General features: G+C 40.9%; 1 protein-coding gene across 3 annotated transcripts; it reads right to left on the bottom strand.

Moving 5' to 3' along the window:
• Positions 1 to 465: 465 nt before the first annotated feature.
• Positions 466 to 19,960, bottom strand: crabp1b (cellular retinoic acid binding protein 1b). 3 transcript variants are annotated; one of them, XM_061974863.2, is made up of 6 exons: positions 18,021 to 19,960; positions 13,634 to 13,791; positions 12,436 to 12,614; positions 12,118 to 12,231; positions 9,630 to 9,711; positions 466 to 827 (listed from the first exon to the last, which is right to left on the bottom strand). In XM_061974863.2, exons 2-5 carry the CDS (start codon positions 13,701 to 13,703, stop codon positions 9,679 to 9,681), a joined length of 396 nt encoding a protein of 131 aa, XP_061830847.1. In that variant the 5' UTR covers positions 13,704 to 13,791; positions 18,021 to 19,960; the 3' UTR covers positions 466 to 827; positions 9,630 to 9,678. The 3 variants fall into 3 exon arrangements, with proteins under 3 accessions (XP_061830847.1, XP_061830845.1, XP_061830846.1); XM_061974861.2 differs by lacking the exon at positions 9,630 to 9,711 and having other exon boundaries at positions 18,021 to 19,958; XM_061974862.2 differs by lacking the exons at positions 9,630 to 9,711; positions 18,021 to 19,960 and having other exon boundaries at positions 13,634 to 14,006.
• Between the last annotated feature and the right edge of the window lie 1,126 nt (positions 19,961 to 21,086).

Here is a 21,086-nt window from a genome sequence, read left to right as displayed (position 1 = left end):
TCCTAAAAAAAAAAAAATGAAATCTTTTTTTGTTTGATTATTTTTTAGAAAATTATTAATATTTTTTCCATCGGAATTGGAAGGATTTAAATCCTGGAACTTATCTGACATGCCTCGTGTTGCAGTTCAGTGTCAGCTGTGTACAGTTTTCGAATGGACAAAGTCAGTCTGCAATATTGAGAATGTTCCATTCCCTTGAAAGAGGGTTGCTGGTAAAAACAAAAAAAAGAATGTTTCTTGGTTTTGAAGTTTGGATATGATAAAATGCAAATATTGATATAGAGATTTTTGTAGAATAAGACCTTTTTATTAATGAGTCCAACTTCCATGTGCCACATGTAGATGTTAGCAATTGACTTCAGGCACATCACCAGTGGATGGTAAGGTGAGCAAGATGGGTCTACATCGCTTCCAGACAGGTACTTTTAACAAGTCATTGTTACCAGAAACCAGCTACTGACAATCTTGCAATTTGGTTTATTTTTTTATTCAAGCTTGTTTAGTGTGGAAGTAAGTTGGATTCTCTACTCTGTTGACTTCTATTATGTACATGTGCGTTAGTCTGCTGTTTTCTATTAAACTATCCTTCATAGACACAAATACATATTCTTCTTTCCCTATTCTCTCCACTTTCAAAGGGAAAAACATGAAATAATGAGGGATAGAAGAGAAGACACAAGTGTTTTATGGCGATAAAAAACCCCAATACAAGACATGGCGGTTATGAGGTGCTGAAATGTTGATGCATTTTGTGAATGAGTTGCTGAAAATGTCTCTTAGGCACGAACGTAGATCCTTGTGCACACCACGTCGTCGGCTCCGAAGGTCTAAAAAAATATAAAATTAAAATATCAGCATTATTGCATAGACCGTTTCAAAGAATCGGTGCCAAATAAAATTCATAAATATACAATACAATTAATTGTACAATGTTTTTTTACTAATCAGTGGGTTGATGAATGTTGATCTGATTGCATATTTGATCAATACAATTTAAAAAATATTAATTTTAAACCACCTTGGACACTGGGGAAAAATAGCATTTGTTGGCTGACCTGTGAAATTATATTTTAGTATGAAACGTATCTGAGGTGGGAATCCCTAGAATGTTAATCAATCTAATAAAATAAAATAAATAAAGCAACTCCAACCCAATTAAAGCTTTACAGTACTTAGGATGTATATTTACAGAGCAATTGAGAAGACTTTGCTAAAAAAAAAAAAAAAAAGAACAAAAATTCATAATCATGGATATTATATCAATAATAGTTTATTGTTTTTAATACAAAAAATGATTAAAACATTTTTTTGCGAAAAACACTCTCAAAAATCTATTCTCAAAATTAATATAAATTCACCTTTTATCCATAGATATGAATCGATGATTTGCAGAATCCCTAAAATGTTTTTGTTTGGGGAAAAATACAGTTTAACTGTAGTGATACTGTGGTGTTTCATAACGGTCATCCGCCATCTACTGGACTAAAAAGCAACTACATTGGACCTGCATATAAAATTAGCACACATAGTTACTCATTTCTTGTTCACTAGTGAGGGAAGAGTGGATGGTGAGATCGACAGGCGGATCGGTGCGGCGTCTTCAGTAATGCGGACGCTGTATCGATCTGTTGTGGTGAAGAAGGAGCTGATCCGGAAGGCAAAGCTCTCAATTTACCGGTCGATCTACGTTCCCATCCTCACCTATGGTCATGAGCTTTGGGTTATGACCGAAAAGACAAGATCACGGGTACAAGCGGCCGAAATGAGTTTCCTCCGCCGGGTGGCGGGGCTCTCCCTTAGAGATAGGGTGAGAAGCTCTGTCATCCGGGGGGAGCTCAAAGTAAAGCCGCTGCTCCTCCACATCGAGAGGAGCCAGATGAGGTGGTTCGGGCATCTGGTCAGGATGCCACCCGAGCGCCTCCCTAAGGAGGTGTTTAGGGCACGTCCGACCGGTAGGAGGCCACGAGGAAGACCCAGGACACGTTGGGAAGACTATGTCTCCCGGCTGGCCTGGGAACGCCTCGGGATCCCCCGGGAGGAGCTGGACGAAGTGGCTGGGGAGAGGGAAGTCTGGGCTTCCCTGCTTAGGCTGCTGCCCCCGCGACCCGACCTCGGATAAGCGGAAGAAGATGGATGGATGGAGTTACTCATTTCTTAACAAATAAGGAATATGAAATAGGCAATTGTGGTCAATGAGCCAAATAGTAAACTGGAAAAGAAGAACACTTGTCTTATTTGGCAGCATCAAATCAAAATGTTGTTTTTTTTCAACCTAAAGACAAGTTTGTCAACATAAGCGTGGTCGATTTCAACAGATTCCAGTGAAGACAGACAGATGGACATATTGGAACCTATTTAGGTCGACATGCCTCGGCTTGGCAGACACACGTCGACATAACAGGAACTAATTATTGCTTGCACATTTACTTGTAGTTTTAGTCCGAGACATGAGGATGGGCGATAAAGGATTGTATAACCTACTGAGGAGTTTGTCAACATTAGCGGGATCGATTTTAATGGGTTGTACAGTAAATAGATGGCCGGGAACGCCGATAGATTAATACAATGGACCCCATATAAGTCCACGCCCCTTGTCTTGGCTGACACGCATCGACATAAGCGGTTGTCTGCATAACCAGAACGAACCATTGCTGGCTCATTGTGAATTTAGTGAGAGACCTAAGTCGAATGGGCGATAAAGGATTTTTTCATCTACAGACAGATTTGTCAACATAAGCGGGGTCGATTTAAGCAAGTTGCACTGTAGAAAGACGGACAAACACGCCAACGGACTGATACAATAGAACCCATTTAAGTCGACATCCCTCGTCTTGGCTGTTGACATAGGCAATTGTCGACATAAGTGGTTATCCACATAACCAAATCTAACCATTCGTTGCACGTTGACTTGTGACTTTTTTCAGAGACATAAAGAGAATGGGATGGGAAATGAAAGATTGTTCCAGCTGCAGACAGGTTTGTCAACATAAGCGGGGTTGACATAAACAGATTCAACTTTAGATACACATCGATGAAACCCATTCAAGTGGACTCCCCCCGGCTTGGCTGACACGCGTCGACATAAGCTGTTGTCGACATAACCGAAGCCAGCCGCTGCCTGTACATTTACTTGTGATTTTTGTCGGAAACATAAGGAGATAATAAACCTCACAGACGTGTTTGTCAACATAAGCGGGGTCAACTTAAATGGGTTCCAGTGTAGATAGACAGAGGGACACGCCTATCGATGGATACAACGGAACCCATTTGAGTCGACATCCTTCGGCTTGACTGGCACGTCAACATAAGCATTTGTCGACATAACCGGAACTAACTATTCCCTGCACATTTACTTGGGACTAGTTTGAGGCATAAGGAGAAGGGGCGATAAAATAATTTTCAACCCCCCCAAACCAGTTTGTCAACAAAAGCAAGGTGGACTTAAACTGTCTCAATTGTAAACATTTAAGTAGACATCCTTTGGCTTGGCTGACGCATGTCAACACAAGCGGTTGTTGACATAAGCGAAACCAAAACTAACCATTGCTTGCATATTTACTTGTTACTTTTGTCAGAAACATAAGGAGAATGGGCAATATAAAAATATATATATTTTTTCAACCTACTGAGAGGTTTGTCAACATAAGCGGGGTCAACTTAAACAAGTTCCACTGGAGACAGACGGGCGGACACACCGGTAGATGGATACAATGCAACCCTTTTAAGTCAACATCCCTCGTCTTGGCTGACACATGTAGACATAAACGGTTGTTGACATAGGCAATTGTCAACAGAAGAGGTTATCCACATAACCAAATCTAACCATTGATTGCACACTTGTGACTTTTTTTCAGCGACATAAAGAGAATGAGCAAAAATAAAATATTTTTCCAGCTGCAGACAGGTTTGTCAACATAAGCGCTGTCGACATAAACAGTTTCAACTGTAGATACACAGACGGACACATCAATAGAGCCCATTTAAGTTGACATACCTCAGCTTGGCTGACACACGTCGACATAAGCGGTTGTCAAAATAACCGAAGCCAGCCACTGCCTGTACTATTTACTTGTGACTTTTGTCAGAAACATAAGGAGATAATAAAGACGTGTTTGTCAACATAAGTGGGGTCGACTTAAATGGGTTCCAGTGTAGACAGACAGAGGGACACGCCCATCAATGGATACAACGGAACCCATTTAAGTCAACATCCCTCAGCTTGGCTGACACGTCAACATAAGCGTTTGTCGACATAACCAGAACTAACTATCACCTGCTACTACTTGGGACTAGTTTGAGGCATAAGGAGAATGGGCGATAAAATATTTTTCAACCCCACAAACCGGTTTGTCAACAAAAGCAAGGTTGACTTAAACGGGCTCAATTGTAAACATTTAAGTAGACATCCCTTGGCTTGGCTGACACATGTCGACACAAGCGGAAGCGAAGCCAAAACTAACCATTGCTTGCATAATGCTTTTTTTCAACTTACTGAAAGGTTTGTCAACATAAGCGGGATCAACTTAAACAGGTTCCGCTGTAGACACGCGGACGGACACACCGGTAGATGGCTACAATGCAACCCATTTAAGTCGACATCCCTCGGCTTGGCTGACACACGTCGACATAAGCGGTTGTTGGCATAACCGAAACTAACCACTCCCTACACATTTACTTGTGACTCTAGTCAGAGACATAAAGGAAAATAGGCGATAATAAAGCTTTTTTTTTTTTTACTTACAGACAGGTTTGTCAACCTAAACGAGTTCCTCTGTACATAGATTCCAAACACATAAGTAGTACTAAGAAAATGACCAGAACCCTGACCTTAAGCCTGTAAAACATCAACTAGCCTGTGCCGGTTAGGACCAGACGAGCACAACCAGCGTGTGTTTGCCTGGCTAAGACTTATGGTCGACTGCGGCGGCTCACATCATCATTACTTCAGGCAGCGGTGCACAGCACGCTGACAAATGGAGTCCAGACGAGTCCATCTGGCGCACGGCCAGTCGCCCGGGGAGACATTAAGTGGAGGAGAAGCTAGGCTTCATTTACATTTCTCAGCCAGTGAGGCCGGAGGACAAGGTCAGATTATCACCGGCAGACATTTTCACCTGACTCTTCTCCCCACTTTAACTGGCCATTAGAGCCTGGTCCTCACAGAGCTGCGATCAAACTGTCATACCTAAACCAAGAATGAGCTTCCCTTCCCACTAATCATTTTAAGCACCGACTCAAAGTGGTCATTAAATTACGCCCGCTATCAATCACACTGCGGGATGTGGTCCAGCATGTCTGCAGCCAAAGCTGGTCCTCTTCTGGCCAGAATGTCCTTTACGTAACATTTACATTCTTAGGATGCAAATGAAAAGTAGATTGGTTTTAAGCTTTGACCGTAAGACTTGACAGTGTGAGTGAAAACCAGACTGCCGCTATAGAAATAGGCGGAACGATCCAAATATCGATATAGATGGCAGTATAGTAGAACCTCTGGTTAAAAGTGCCCCGACTCAAAGAGTTTTTAAAGGACATGAGCTGTCTAATTGCAATGAGCAAAGATTGGAGTTACGAGCCTCCCCACAGGTAGTTGGGGTAACAAATTCTTGGTGGACGTTGGGTTCCGAGGCTGGATATTTATTTATTTATTCATTCTTCTGGGGCGTTGGGGACTGGTGTCGCTCTCGGAGTCGGCTCGCCCTACATGGGTCGACGTCCCGGGCTGCTGCGGCCGGGCTGTATGTCTGAGGGCCCAGAGTCCCGCTAGAGCCATCTATAGAGAGAGCATGGACAACTCGGTTTCAGGGTTGGACCCAAACCTTGCGCCCAGTAGTCACATGACAGTCTTTTGACCAATCACTTAAGAGATTGTCTGGCCAGACTGCCTCTGAGTGGTCAAAAGCCTCTCACGAGACTACAGGGTGCCATGTTTGGGACCAGCTCAAACTGAGTTGTCCATAATCTTTCTGTACATGGCTGTGGGTCCCGGGCTGCTGCGGCTGGGCTGTATGTCTGAGGTCCCCGAGTCCCGCTAGAGCCATCTATAGAGAGAGCATGGACAACTCGGTTTCAGGGTTGGATCCAAACATGGCGCCCAGTAGTCACGTGAGTCTTTTGACCAATCACTTAAGAGATTGTCTGGCCAGACTCCCTCTGATTGGTCAAAAGCCTCTTACGAGACTACAGGGTGCCATTTTTGGGACCAACTCAATCTGAGTTGTCCATACTCTTTCTATACATGGCTCTGGGTCCCGGGCTGCTGCAGCCGGGCTGTATGTCTGAGGTCCCGGAGTCCTGCTAGAGCCATCTATAGAGAGAGCATGGACAACTCGGTTTCAGGGTTGGACCCAAACATTACGCACAGTAGTCACATGACAGTCTTTTGACCAATTACTTAAGAGATTGTCTGGCCAGACTCCCTCTGATTGGTCAAAAGCCTCTCACGAGACTACAGGGTGCCATGTTTGGGACCAACTCAAACTGAGTTGTCCATACTCTTTCTATACATGGTTTTTGGGTCCCGGGCTGCTGCGGCCGGGCTGTATGTCTGAGGTACCTGAGTCCTGCTAGAGCCATCTATAGAGAGAGCATTGACAACACGGTTTCAGGGTTGGACCCAAACATGGCGCCCAGTAGTCACATGACAGTCTTTTGACCAATCACTTAAGAGATTGTCTACCAGACTCCCTCTGATTGGTCAAAAGCCTCTCACGAGACTACAGGGCGCCATGTTTGGAACCAACTCAAACCGAGTTGTCCATACTCTTTCTATTCATGGCTGTGGGTCCCGCCGCTTATCCCCGTCTGGATGCCTGCTGATCTAGTCCCCACGCACGGTCTGTAGTGTCGCCTCAGTGTGTAGTGTGGCATGCGTTGTGTTGCGCTGCGGCCAGCTGCTGAGGTAATGGCCTTGTGTGTCAGCGGCAGCTGCTTAACGTTCCACCTATATTGTTGGTGTCTCCCAGGGGTGGGGCGGGTGATTCCCAAGGCCCTGTACTGGGCGGTCCTGCTATGGCCAACTTGAGTGGGATGGGGGGCAGGGCGGTTGGTATCGTGGGGCCCTGTTGCTGGTTTTTGATTGATTGATTGAAACTTTTATTAGTAGATTGTACAGTTCAGTACATATTCCGTACAATTGACCACTAAATGGTAACACCCGAATAAGTTTTTCAACTTGTTTAAGTCGGGGTCCACGTAATCAATTCATGGTGGGACGAGGCAGTCTTCCTGTCCGACTGCGGAGAGTCTCTGGGCCTATTAGGACGAGGGGGATGGTCCCGTCTTTCTGCCCGCATGGAGTGTGGTCTCTTGCTTCTCCCGTGCCTTGTCCTCAGCCGGGCTCTCTGTCTACATCCTGCCACCGGTCGGCCCGGCGGACCTGTCACTGTCCTGTGTGGGGCCAGTGGTCCCTTGTTCCCTGGGCACCGCACCTGCTGTTTTTGGTTGGGCTATCTGAGTGGCTGGGGCCGTACTTTGGCTACCACACATACTGGGTGACAAATTAATTGTACACACAAACATTTATACATAGGCACATACGGGCATATATAGATATTTTTCTTTAGTTGAAGAAGCGGCAAAACAAAGGGTTTATAAAGGTTTGCCAACCTTTGCAGTAGATCAGGGGTCTTCAATGTTTTCCAGGCCAAGGACCCCCAGACTGATGGACAGGTGGAGCAAGGATCCACTACTTATATATCTTGTATAAAATTATGTTTAAATTAAACTGGTGCTAATGTGACCTTGTTATTGAGCAATACTAAGATATTAAAATGATACAGTTTAGTGTGTGTCTCTAATAGCTAACTGGCATACTAATCGCTAGTTGACAACTAGGTTGTTAATTGCTAGCTGAAAACTAGTGGACTAAGTGCTAGCTGACAATTGGTGCGTTAATCATCCGCTCACAAGTTTGCGCTAATCTCTAGCTGACAATTGGCAAACTCTTCGCTAGCTAAAAACGTGTGCGCTAATTGCAAGCTGACAACTGGTGCGCTAATCGTGAGCTGGAAACGGATGCGCTAATCCCTAGCCGACAACTGCCGTGTTTTTTGTTAGATGACAACTGCTGTGTTGATTGCTAGCTGACAACTGGCGCGTTAATCGCTAGTTGAAAATGACTGCGCTATTTGCTAGCTGACATCTGGTGCGCTAATCGCAGTTATCTCTAATGCTAACATTAAGTACGATAATATAAAAACTATTCAAGTTATTTGTAATTCAGTAATACGATAATATAAAAACTATTCAAGTTGTTATTTGTTATTCAGTAATTCTGCGAACCCCTTGGTGTAGACCTCTGCACCAGACCATTCATACCGCGCTGGACCTCGGTCTGAGTATTCCTTTTGTACAGGGTGTCAACTATCATTATTTACTTGCAAGAAAAACGATAGAATAAACTAAATTAAACGTCTTTTTTACGCGCACAAATAGAGCGTGCTGTGGGTTTGACTTTATGAACTTTTGTTTCTACTGGAAAATGTGTCGGTTATCATTAAGAACTTGTGAGGAGCGACCACATGCATGCTGTGCCTTAGCCCAGTGTTTTTTTAACCATAGGGCCTGGGTCCATTGTTGGGCCCCGAGCACCCTCTAGAGGGCCACCACAAATATGTTTCTTAGCTGTGGTCAATATGGGTACGGTACTCAGTTGTAATACACTTTTCCACCACTTGTGGCAGTAATGACATCCATCCATCCATCCATTTTCTACCGCTTATTCCCTTCGGGGTCGCGGGGGGCGGGGTACACCCTGGACAAGTCGCCACCTCATCGCAGGGCCAACACAGATAGACAGACAACATTCACACTCACATTCACACACTAGGGCCAATTTAGTGACAATACGGAGATAAAGTCATAGGGAAGATTCTTAAGCGCAAAAAGTGGTAAAGCTGCCATTTCATTTGCACTTTAATTTTATTAACGGTTTATTTAAGAAACATATTTTTATTGATTTAGTTAGAATTGATTGTGCCACTGCATAATTGAATGTAAATTAATTTTTCATCAATTTTTTTGAGTACCTTTTTTTTGCAGTACATTTGATTAGTATTTATTTTTGTAATCAGCCTGACATAAGCCTTGATTAATCTTTGTGATTAACACATTCCTTCATACCGTTTGACAAGGTTTATCCTGTTAAAGTGTAAGTAGGTTAGATATAATTATTAAATATGTTTAAAATCAGGAGTAAAATTGCTACTTTATTTTCCGGACTATAAGGCGCACTTAAAATTCTTTCCTTTTCTCAAAAATCGACGGTGCGCCTAATGTACGGAATAATTCTAGTTGTGCTTACCTACCTTTAAGCAATTCTATTTGGTACATGGTGTAATGATAAGTGGCAGTCACACATAAGAGATACTTGTAGACTGCAATATGACGCCAGTAAACAACACCAAAACTTTAAATGTTCCATTGAAAATATAGAACATTACACACGGCGCTCAAAAATCTTTCAAAATGTTTTAGTACGACTCTGAAGCCGCACCGCTTGATGGATTGTCAGCCCATTACGGCTACAAGTATTACTATGGTGTGTGTATAAGGGCCGCAAAATGGCACCCAATAGCAGACATTATCTGGCGTTTTCTTTCACAATATTATGCAAAACCAACTTATCTTACCTTCTGGTACCTGCTGATCTTTTTTTGAGATCTGCATAAGTCCTGAAAATTAGCGCATGTCCACCAAAGACATAAAGATGGTCTGTAAAACATAATATATGCAACATTTTGACCAAAGAACCACCATTACATGTTATGTAGACCACAAGGAAGTGTTTTTCATTTAGAAAAAAAATCTTAAATTGACTCATTTTAATGTGCCCTGTAATCCGGTGCGCCTTATGTATGAAAATAGACCTGAATAGACCCGCTCATCGGCAGTGCGCCTTATAATCCGGCGCGCCCTATGGTCCGGAAAATACGGTAATTCAGTCTTAATATTTGAGTGGGGACCAGGCCCCTATGTAATGGATGTCAAAAAGGTTAAGAACCCCTGCCTGAACCTACTTCTTATTGTCTCTTTATACACAATTTGTAAGGGAATATTAAATTATGCTTACTAATTTGCTTGTTTAAATCACATGATATTTTGGTAAATTACATTAAAATCTATATTAAAGCATTTATGTCCTAGTCAGGATTTACGGTATACCGGTATTAGTATAGTACCGCGATACTAATGAATCATATTCGGTACTATACCGCCTCTGAAAAGTACCGGTCCCCCATCCTAATCCTCGCCTCCATGGCGACAAAAAAAGTGAGTTTCTTACAAGTATCATCCCTGCAGGACAAGGAATAGCTAAACATGCTTCACTAAATATATCACCGGCGTCAAAATGTAAACAAATGCCATTGGTGCATCTACACCTAACATCCACTATAATGATACCAAATACAGGAGCGATACTACTATGATTACGTCGATATTTTTTGGCATCACAACATCTTATTTAAAAAAAAATGTATATTATGTTTATAAACTCAGTAAATACGTCCCTGGACACATGAGGACTTTGAATATGACCAATGTATGATCCTGTTACTACTTGGTATCGGATTGATACCCAAATTTGTGGTATCATCCAAAACTAATGTAAAGTATCCAAACAACAGAAGAATAAGTGATTATTACATTTTAAAAGAAGTGTAGATAGAACATGTTAGAAGAGAACATAAGCAGATATTAACAGTAAATGAACAAGTAGATTAATAATTAATGTTCTACCACTTGTCCTTAATAATTTTGACAAAATAATAGAATGGAAGACATGCACCTGGGGATAGGTTGATTGGCAGCACTAAATTGGCCCTAGTGTGTGAATGTTGTATGTCTATCTGTGTTGACCCTGCGATGAGGTGGCGACTTGTCCAGGGTGTGCCCCGCCTTCTGCCCGATTGTAGCTGAGATAGGCTCCAGCAACCCCCCGCGACCCCAAAAGGGACAAGCGGTAGAAAATGGATGGATGGGTGGATTACACAATATGTTACTGCATATGTCAGCAGACTAAATTAGGAGCCTTTGTTTGCTTACTTACTACTAAAAGACAAGTTGTCTAGCATGTTCACTAGAGATGTCCGATAATGGCTTTTTTGCCGATATCCGATATTCCGATACTGTCCAACTCTTAATTACCGATTCCGATATCCTGATATATACAGTCGTGGAATTAACACATTATTATGCCTAATTTTGTTGTGATGCCCCGCTACATGCATTAACAAGGTTTTCCAAAATAAATCAACTCAAGTTATTTAAAAAAGCGGGGGGTGTACGTATATTGTAGCGTCTTGGAAGAGTTAGTGCTGCAAGGGGCTCTGGGTATTTGTTCTGTTGTGTTTATGTTGTGTTACGGTGCGGATGTTCTCCTGAAATGTGTTTGTCATTCTTGTTTGGTGTGGGTTCACAGTGTGGCGCATATTTGTAACAGTGTTAAAGTTGTTTATACGGCCACCCTCAGTGTGACCTGTATGGCTGTTGACCAAGTATGCATTGCATTGTGAAAAGACGTAGATATCATGTGACTGGGCTGTCACGCAAAGGCAGTGCCTTTAAGGTTTATTGGCGGTCTGTACTTCTCCCTATGTCCGTGTACACAGCGGCGTTTTAAAAAGTCATAAATTTTACTTTTTGAAACAGATACCGATAATTTTGAAACCAATAATATCCGATATTACATTTTAAAGCATTTTCAGCCGATATCGGCAGTCCGATATTATCGGACATCCCTAATGTTCACTATATTATTTAATGACAAACTTGCAATAAGAAACATATGTTTAATGTACCCTAAGATTTTTTCTTAAAATAAATAATGCACATTTTTGTGGTCCCCTTTATTTAGAAAAGTATTTAAATAATTTTAGTACCGGTACCAAAATATTGGTATCGGGACAACACTACTTTATACTGTGTTCAATGTGTACAAACCTTCACTAAAATATAGACTTTTGTTGAGGCTGGATCCCATTATTCATATTTACATTGTTTCTTATAGATACATTTATTTCAATATGCAAACTTTTCGATTAAGGAACCCTGTTCAAGAACCAATTGAGTTTGTAAATTGTATTTGTAAATAAATTTAAAAAAAAGAAAGGTAACTACCAATATAAGTTCATCTCTTCGGAGTTCTCTGGTCCAAAAGGTTTTGGGCCCACTGCCACTCAGGAGAGTTTGTTTGCAGAACATTTTGTTTTCTGTCTCCCAAGTGGCCAGACTCTGTAGAAAAATACAACATGTCTCTTATTCAGTTTGTGTCCATCATTCAACTAACGGCATGCAGCTGAGTTTGGGTCGTGTTCCAAGTGTCAGTACAGTGGAGAACAAACGTTATGATTCACTACAGCTATTCTCCTGCATGATGGTATGTTCAGGTTTTCAACTCCAAACGTAGATTTATGATCGACGATGTTTCAAGCTTACCTTACACTTTCGTCCATCCACCGTCTCCTCATGAAATTCCTCGCCAACGTGGAAGTTGATCTCTGTGGTGCGAACGGTGGTGGAGGTCTTGATGTAGAACTGCTCGCCGTTCTGTCTGATCTCCACATGGGGCTTGGAGGCGGCCGCCACGGCCACCTTCCTCAGCATGGCATTCACACCTGGGAACGCACACGCGGTTCTTGTCAGCGCTCTGGCAATGCTGATCATTAGTGATGTGCGGATCGATACCGAAACATTGATACCACCGATACCAGATCTTTATGCTCTAATATCATTTCTCCAATTAAAATATCAATATTTTTTCATCATTTAATCCAGGAGTGTCCAAACTTTTCCCACCATACTGAAAAGTCAAAGTATGCAGGGGCCATATTGGGTTTTTTTTATTGAAGAAAATACTAAAAGAGATTGTTTCAGCTATTATTATACAGTCGTGGTCAAAAGTTTACATACACTTGTAAAGAACATAATGTCATAACTGTCTTGCGTTTCCAATAATTTCTACAACTCTTATTTTTTTGTGATTGGAGCACATACTTGTTGGTCACAAAAAAACATTCATGAAGTTTGGTTCTTTTATGTATTTATTATGGGTCTACTGAAAATGTGACCAACTCTGCTGGGTCAAAAGTATACATACAGCAATGTTAATATTTGGTTACATGTCCCTTGGCAAGTTTCACTGCAATAAGGCGCTTTTGGTAGCCATCCACAAGCTTCTGGTTGAATTTTTGACCACTCCTCTTGACAAAATTGGTGCAGTTCAGCTATACATACAGTTCTCATAATTCATGCACGGAAGGTTTAAAAGCATGCCAGTGAGCAAACAACCTCCACTTCAGAATAAAACATGTAGGAAAGAGCAGTGGAGCTCCGTCTCAGCAGATGTTGGACAAAGAACCAGAGGAATGTGTGCACACTTTGCCCTCTTCAGCTCTCCTGGCCATCATGATAGATTAAGAATGAGCGTTGAAGCCCTTAACTCTCTTTGTGACTCCCTTTTACTAGAAACTATTGGAAAAAACATGCAGCCCATAACAGTATTTTCTCCAAATCAGACCTCCTTATGCTCGCCTTCACCTCACTCCGTCCATCAAACATACAAAAAAATTATTGAGCCAGGTTGGCTCTGTCCAGGTGTCTTCTCAATGCATAAGCTAGAAAAGGAGATGCTCACCCAGGGCTTTTAGCAACTCCTCAAAATTCTCGCTGCTTTTCATCTTCCAGGTGCCTGCGAAATCCGGCATTTTCTCCTTCTCGGCCTCTTGGTCTCGTCTGCTGCTTCTCTTTCCGATGTCTCTCCTCTTGTGGGCTTAATGATCCCCTCCACCTCCTCTGTATCACGCACACGCACACGCACACACACACACACACTCTTGTATTTATTACCTTCTTGAGACCTCTGAATAAAGCCATATAAAGATTAATAATATATACAAACTATATCAATATAAAAAAGCTTGTTGAGAAAAATGAGTTGGAATTTCACAAAAACAGGTCACAATTCCACAAGAAAAACTTGTTATAATAAAAGTCGTAATTTGACTCAACGCGAGTCAATATTTCACAAGAAAAACTGAACATTTGTGCAATATCGTGGTGAAAGTTGGAATTTCACTCAATAACAGTCGCAATTTTACAAGAAAAGCTTAAAATTTTGGCAATTTTATGAAAAGAGTCGTAATTTTACTCGACAAAAGTCGGAATTTTATGAGAGAACTTTAAAATTTTGGCAATGTTATGATAATAATCAGAATTTTACTTGGCAAAAATGATGACAAAAGTCATGATTTTACTCAAAAAATGTCACTATTTTACAAGAGCAACAAAACAATTGGCAATGATGTGATAAGTCAGAATTTTATATGACAAATGTCACTGTTTTCCATTAAAAAGTAATAATTTTACATTAAAAAAAAGTCATAATTTTATGAGAAAATATTGCAATATTACAGAAATAATATGAACATTTTTTCCCAATTTTATAAGAAAAAAAGTTGACACTGTGTGAGAAAAAGACTGCTTTTAATTTATTTATTTTTGGTTTGTAATTGGTTTTTAATCTTCTTTATTTACTTCAAGTTATTACAGTATGTCTCTATATACATATTTAAAAAAAAAAAAAAAAAAAAAAGATTTTGGCCAAAATGGGGCGCATTTCAATTTCTTACACACACTTGTCATTTCATATGTTGACCAAAGGGGGAGCACTTTTAAAACCGACACACAGTCAATTTGAAAATTCCCTCCTTTTTGGGACCACCCTAATTTTGATAGATTTCACCACCAGGGGTGCAAATGAGATCTCTTTTTTTTTGTTTTTGTTAATGTGCTTAAGGCCGATGACAAACAAGTCACAGACCATAGGTGGCCCCAGTGCCGCATTTTGGGCAACCCACCTGTAGAAGCTAACTGTTAATGGCCACTACAGTCTTAGTACCGTAGTGTATTTGTTCATCCTATGGTCACATATGTCACGCGGGTTGTCTTACGTCAGCACCGAAAGTCGTAAAAATCAGCTGTTCACCTGGCGGGGTTTTTCAGGGATGAATAGGGAAATCCTTCTTTAGCTGTCGTCTTGTGTTATCATATATTGATGCCTTTGCACCTGTCAATCTTTACTTTTGTATGCGCATTAAATCAACAAAAAAAATCCTGACTTTGGAGCAATGTTCACGGACTCTAGTATTTGGCTCTCTATTAGGTGCAATGGTTTTCCGTATTGGGACCATGATTTCGGTTCTAATTTGTTCACCGGTCCTCATATGGAAGGTACTTTTCCTTGTTGATGTCTCAAGAAGGGTAGAAATACAATAACACACCCACACCCACACATATATTCTTGTATTTGTTCTTCTTGAGACCTGAGAAAAATGCCTACCTCTTTAGGACCACCCTTTCTATAATAATCGGAATTTTACTTGGCAAAAATGACGACAAAAGTCATCATTTTACTCAAAAAAATTCACTATTTTACAAGAACAACAAAACAATTGGCAATATTGTGATAAGTCAGAATTTTATATGACAAATGTCACCGTTTTGCAAGAAAAAGTAATAATTTTACATAAAAAAAGTAATCATTTTACATAAAAAAATAATTTTACATAAAAAAGTAATAATTTTATGAGAAAATATTGCAATATGCCTTTGCACCTGTCAATGTTTACTTTTGTATGCACATTAAATTAACATAAAAATCCTGACTTTGGAGCAATGTTCACTGTTCAAGAACAGTGAACAGTCTAATAAAGTATTTGGCTCTTTATTAGATGCAATAGTTTTCCGTATTGGAACCATGATTTCGGTCCTCATATGGACGGTACTTTTCCTTGTTGATGTCTCAAGAAGGGTAGACATACAAGAACACATACAAGAACACACACACACACGAGAATAGGAGGCTCCTCTGCTCACATCTTCCGTTCCCCATCTGTAATTTTTTGGACAGAGTGCCTTTTTCAGACAAGTTTTGATAAATAATGCGAGCGGCGAGTACTTCTTCAACCCACCAGGAAGTCGGTCTTATTATCCTTCGTGTCGAGAAAAGATGGGCGTTGAATAGTGAAGCATTGTTCTAAGTTCATGTTTTGCGTATAACCGTAGAAGAACCAAGGATGTGCATGATAGTCACACAATGACATGTGGTGACACACAGGCCTTCAGGGTTTCATCAGCAGAAACGCATTAACTCGATAAAAGGACTGCCGGTATTGATTTTTTGTTGTTAATAGTTTCTGCTCTTTTTGCTATGCCTTTTGTGGCCCTGAACAAGAGTATTGTCATCCCTCGCTACATCGCACCTCCAAGTTTGCGGCTTGTAACGGTGACTTAATGTCCAAAAGGCTTTCTTTAATATAATAACACACATTTAGAAAGTCATAAACAGGATTTTTATATATGCAATATTTCATTGATGTATACAAATCTCCACTTCGCGGAAATGCATTGAGCACGGTCAGGAACAGCAATAAACGAGGGTTTACTGTATTAGTTCAAGTATGTTTATACTTAGGTTAGGATGCAACAATATGAAAATGGCATATCACGGTTATTATTATTATTATTGCGATATTGTTGAATGTGCTCAAAAAGTAGAGTATTTTCCGGACCATGAAGCACACCGGATTATAAGGCACAGTGCCGATAAGCGGGTGTAGTCAGGTCTATTTTCATACAAAAGGCGCACCGGATTATAAGACGCATTAAAGGGGCCATATTATGATTTTTTTTTCTAAATGTAAAACACTTCCTTTTGGTCTACATAACATGTAATAGTGGTTCTTTGGTCAAAATGTTGCATAGATTATGTTTTACAGATCATTTTCAAGCCTCTTTCTGACAGCCGCTTCCGGATGCGCCGTTTTGTGGGCGGTCTTATTTACGTGGCTCACCTTCGGCAGCGTCTTCTCCCCGTCATCTTTGTTGTAGCGGTGTAGCGTGCAAGGACGGGGGTGGAAGAAGTGTCAAAAGATGGTGCTAACTGTTTTAATGACATTCAGACTTTAATAAAATCAATAACGGAGCAGCATCTCCTTATCCGTGGCTCACTAGTGCAATAACAACGCCGGAAATGTGTCCTGTGAAAAACCGTCCAACCGGAACTCTCGAAAATAACTAAAGTTCCTTGGGTGAATAATGTAAACTCACTACACCGGTATGTTTTAACGCTTTCATGGCGAGTTTACTGACAGATATAAGTAAGAATTTTACACTACTTTATATTAGAAATGGCAACAGCAGAGGATGAATGTCCCATAACAAGAACATAGAGAAAAAGAAGAAGCTTATCGACATGCGCCAACAATCCATCAAGCGGTGCGGCTTCATAGCTTACCAAAGTCGTACTAAAACATTTTGATAGATTTTTGAACGCAGTGTGTAATGTTTTATATTTTCAATGGAACATATAACATTGTGGTGTTGTTTACTGGCGTCATATTGCAGTCTACACGTATCTCGTATGTGTGACTGCCATCTACTGGTCACACTTATCATTTCACCATGTACCAAATAAAATAGCTTCGAGGTCGGCAAGCACAACCAAAATTATTCCGTACATTAGGCGCACCGGGTTATAAGGCGCACTGTCGAGTTTTGAGAAAATGAAAGGATTTTAAGTGCGCCTTATAGTCCGAAAATTACGGTATACACACTGGAATCTTTTGACCAAGTAATTATTTTAACAAGTAAAATAAACACTGTGAGACAGTGGTGGGCCAGCAGGGCATTCTCTGCTGGCTTAACATAAATCATTATTATAAATTGATAAAAGTTAATTTCATTTTTAATTTACTTTACCTAAATGTATAAAAGTATTCATCATATTATATTTATGTCATGTTAGGCTCCGGACTTGTATCCAATCAGAATACAGCTAGCCTGTTTTGCCAGCGCAGGATGAAATCTGCCAGAGGCCTTCTGAACGCGGCAGTCTTTGCGCACACAGTTGATTGACAGTTGCGATACCCAATCAGATCACGAGTTGTTGACAGTAGGTTCTAGGTTGCTTCATGTTGAATGGTTGAACGTGACTTATACACTTCTTGTGGTTAGATACTCACTTGTGAGAGCAGGCGGTGCTATGAAGATCGACGGAGCCGCAACGGAGCCACACCAGCTCGCAACCAACGATGGCCGAAGAAGAGCAAAACATTGATTAGGTTGCAGATATATTCTTGCAAGGTTATTTCGCACCATTCTTCACCACTGAATAGATGCCAACATTCCAGGTGTCTTTCAAAGGCCACTGCGGAAGAAGCGGAATTGTAAGTAAGAATTGTTTTGGTTAGGGCAAACAAACTCATTCCAGTGGTTTGTGAGCTCTAGTTGTCCAGTCTGCCTCTCAAATTAATCCTAATTTCGCCCTGCAGAGCGGAAAGCTTCTCTGAGATGTTATCCACTTTGCTATTTAGTCAAGAAACCACAAATGTCTGAGTGCCCAGAGTCCTATCATTTGTGGCAGCTGTGGGGTACCTTGAACGGCATCTTCCAATTTGTCATTCAACAGATGGTTCCAAATAGGCAGATGTCTTCAACGTCCTAAACTGAAAGAATCAGCTGGCACACGACACTCCACTTCTCCCAAGAGTCCACCGCGTGTCTAGCAACAAACATTCCGCCAGGACAGACAAGTTCCCCTGAAGCCGAGCTTCTCATCTAGAAGATCTTCTCAATTTCGTGAAGAGGCCAGTGGATCAATTCCATTAAGATTTTGGAGAGCACTGCAAAAAAAGGCTCCAAGAAAATTAAGACAAGACAAAGAAGCAAAAGCAAGAGTGACAAGGGTGAGGGAAGGGAAAGCGTCCGCCTTCATTGAGAGCCAGATAGAAAATATCTAATGAAACACAAATGTATACTAAAAACACTACTGAAATATGTTATAATGGATGCATGAAGTGGTTCAAAAGAATGCCACAAAGCAAAAACAAAGAACCCACACAATAATTTTGACAAAATAAAACATGGAGATAAGGGCAACAAGGCTACGCCCCAGTAGAATGCTGGATGCAGCCAGAGGACAATGAATGAGAGGAATGTGTGCACACTTTGCCCTCTTCAGCTCCCGTCCATCATGATAGATTTAGTCCGGCAAATGAGCGCTGAAGCCCTTAACCCTCTTTGTGACAACCTTTTAGTAAAGACTACCCATTAGTGAAGAATCCTGAATTTAGGCTGGGACTAGGATTACCCTCAAAATCGACATTTCCTGAAAATGTTATCAAAATGTGTCCAGGATTTTTCGCGCCACGTTGATACCCAACATGAAAACAAACCCCAGCAAATACATAATAGGATGATAAAAGAAACTGCAATGTCCATGTGTGTTTTTGTTCATCTCTCGCTTCCAAACAGGGTGCAAGAGGGTTCACTCTTTGCACGATGACATAAACAATAGCCCACCATTGACATACTGTATACCATCAACTTATTACATTTTCTGCCAGTCTTGACTTTCATCAACAATTTTTAGTATTGCAAAAAAAAAACATATACAGTATGAAAAATGACATTGAATACGCGCAGGTTCAAAACGCAAGAAACAGATATTAAAATGTTTTATTGACGAGTTGAACACGGACAGGAAGTCACATGACATGACGCATGATATAAACTGCTTAGTTCTGAAGCAAGATTAGACATGACAGGTTCAGGAGTTCAACATATTTTAAGGAGTTTTCTCTTCAGTGCGCAGCAAATCTGTACAAATAAAATATCTGCAAGACTTAGTAAGTGTAGCTATGATATCCGTTCTTAGCTTCATGTGCATTTTGTCTTTAAATATTCTTTTTCCAACATTGCTCATTGTGAAATCCCATAATTAGTTCACGCAAAGGCTCAAATGATTAATATTTAAAAGTACAGTGGTACCTCAATTTTCCTTTGGAATCTGGTATATATTTTTCCCATAAGAAATACTTTAAATCCAATAGTTCATTCCAGACACTCAAAAATTTACAAACATTATAGATACAAACCCCGTTTCCATGAGTTGGGAAATTGTGTTAGATGTAAATATAAACGGAATACAATGATTTGCAAATCCTTTTCAACCCATATTCAATTGAATGCACTACAAAGACAAGATATTTGATGTTCAAACTCATAAACTTTTTTTTCTGCAAATAATAATTAACTTAGAATTTCATGGCTGCAACACGTGGCAAAGTAGTTGGGAAAGGGCATGTTCACCACTGTGTTACATGGCCTTTCCTTTTAACAACACTCAGTAAACGTTTGGAAACTGAGGAGAAACATTTTTTAAGCTTCTCAGGTGGAATTCTTTCCCATTCTTGCTTGATGTACAGCTTAAATTGTTCAACAGTCCGGGGTCTCCGTTGTGGTATTTTAGGCTTCATAATGCGCCACACATTTTTAATGGGAGACAGGTCTGGACTACAGGCAGGCCAGTCTAGTACCCGCACTCTTTTACTATGAAGCCACGTTGATGTAACACGTGGCTTGGCATTGTCTTGCTGAAATAAGCAGGGGCGTTCATGGTAACGTTGCTTGGATGGCAACATATGTTGCTCCAAAACCTGTATGTACCTTTCAGCATTAATGGCGCTTTCACAGATGTGTAAGTTACCCATGTCTTGGGCACTAATACACCCCCATACCATCACAGATGCTGGCTTTTCAACTTTGCGCCTATAACAATCTGGATGATTCTTTTCCTCTTTGGTCCGGAGGACACAACGTCCACAGTTTCCAAAAATAATTTGAAGTGTGGACTCATCAGACCACAGAACATTTTTCCACTTTGTATCAGTCCATCTTAGATGAGCTCAGGCCCAGCGAAGCCGACTGCGTTTCTGGGTGTTGTTGATAAACGTTTTTCGCCTTGCATAGGAGAGTTTTAACTTGCACTTACAGATGTAGCGACCAACTGTAGTTACTGACAGTGGGTTTCTGAAGTGTTCCTGAGCCCATGTGGTGATATCCTTTACACACTGATGTCGCTTGTTGGTGCAGTACAGCCTGAGGGATCGAAGGTCACGGGCTTAGCTGCATACGTGCAGTGATTTCTCCAGATTCTCTGAACCCTTTGATGATATTACGGACCGTAGATGGTGAAATCCCTAAATTCCTTGCAATAGCTGGTTGAGAAAGGTTTTTCTTAAACTGTT

This window comes from Nerophis lumbriciformis, linkage group LG15 (assembly GCF_033978685.3).
Source record: "Nerophis lumbriciformis linkage group LG15, RoL_Nlum_v2.1, whole genome shotgun sequence".
NCBI classification, from domain to species: domain Eukaryota; kingdom Metazoa; phylum Chordata; class Actinopteri; order Syngnathiformes; family Syngnathidae; genus Nerophis; species Nerophis lumbriciformis.
This window is presented reverse-complemented; position numbering and strand designations above follow the sequence as displayed.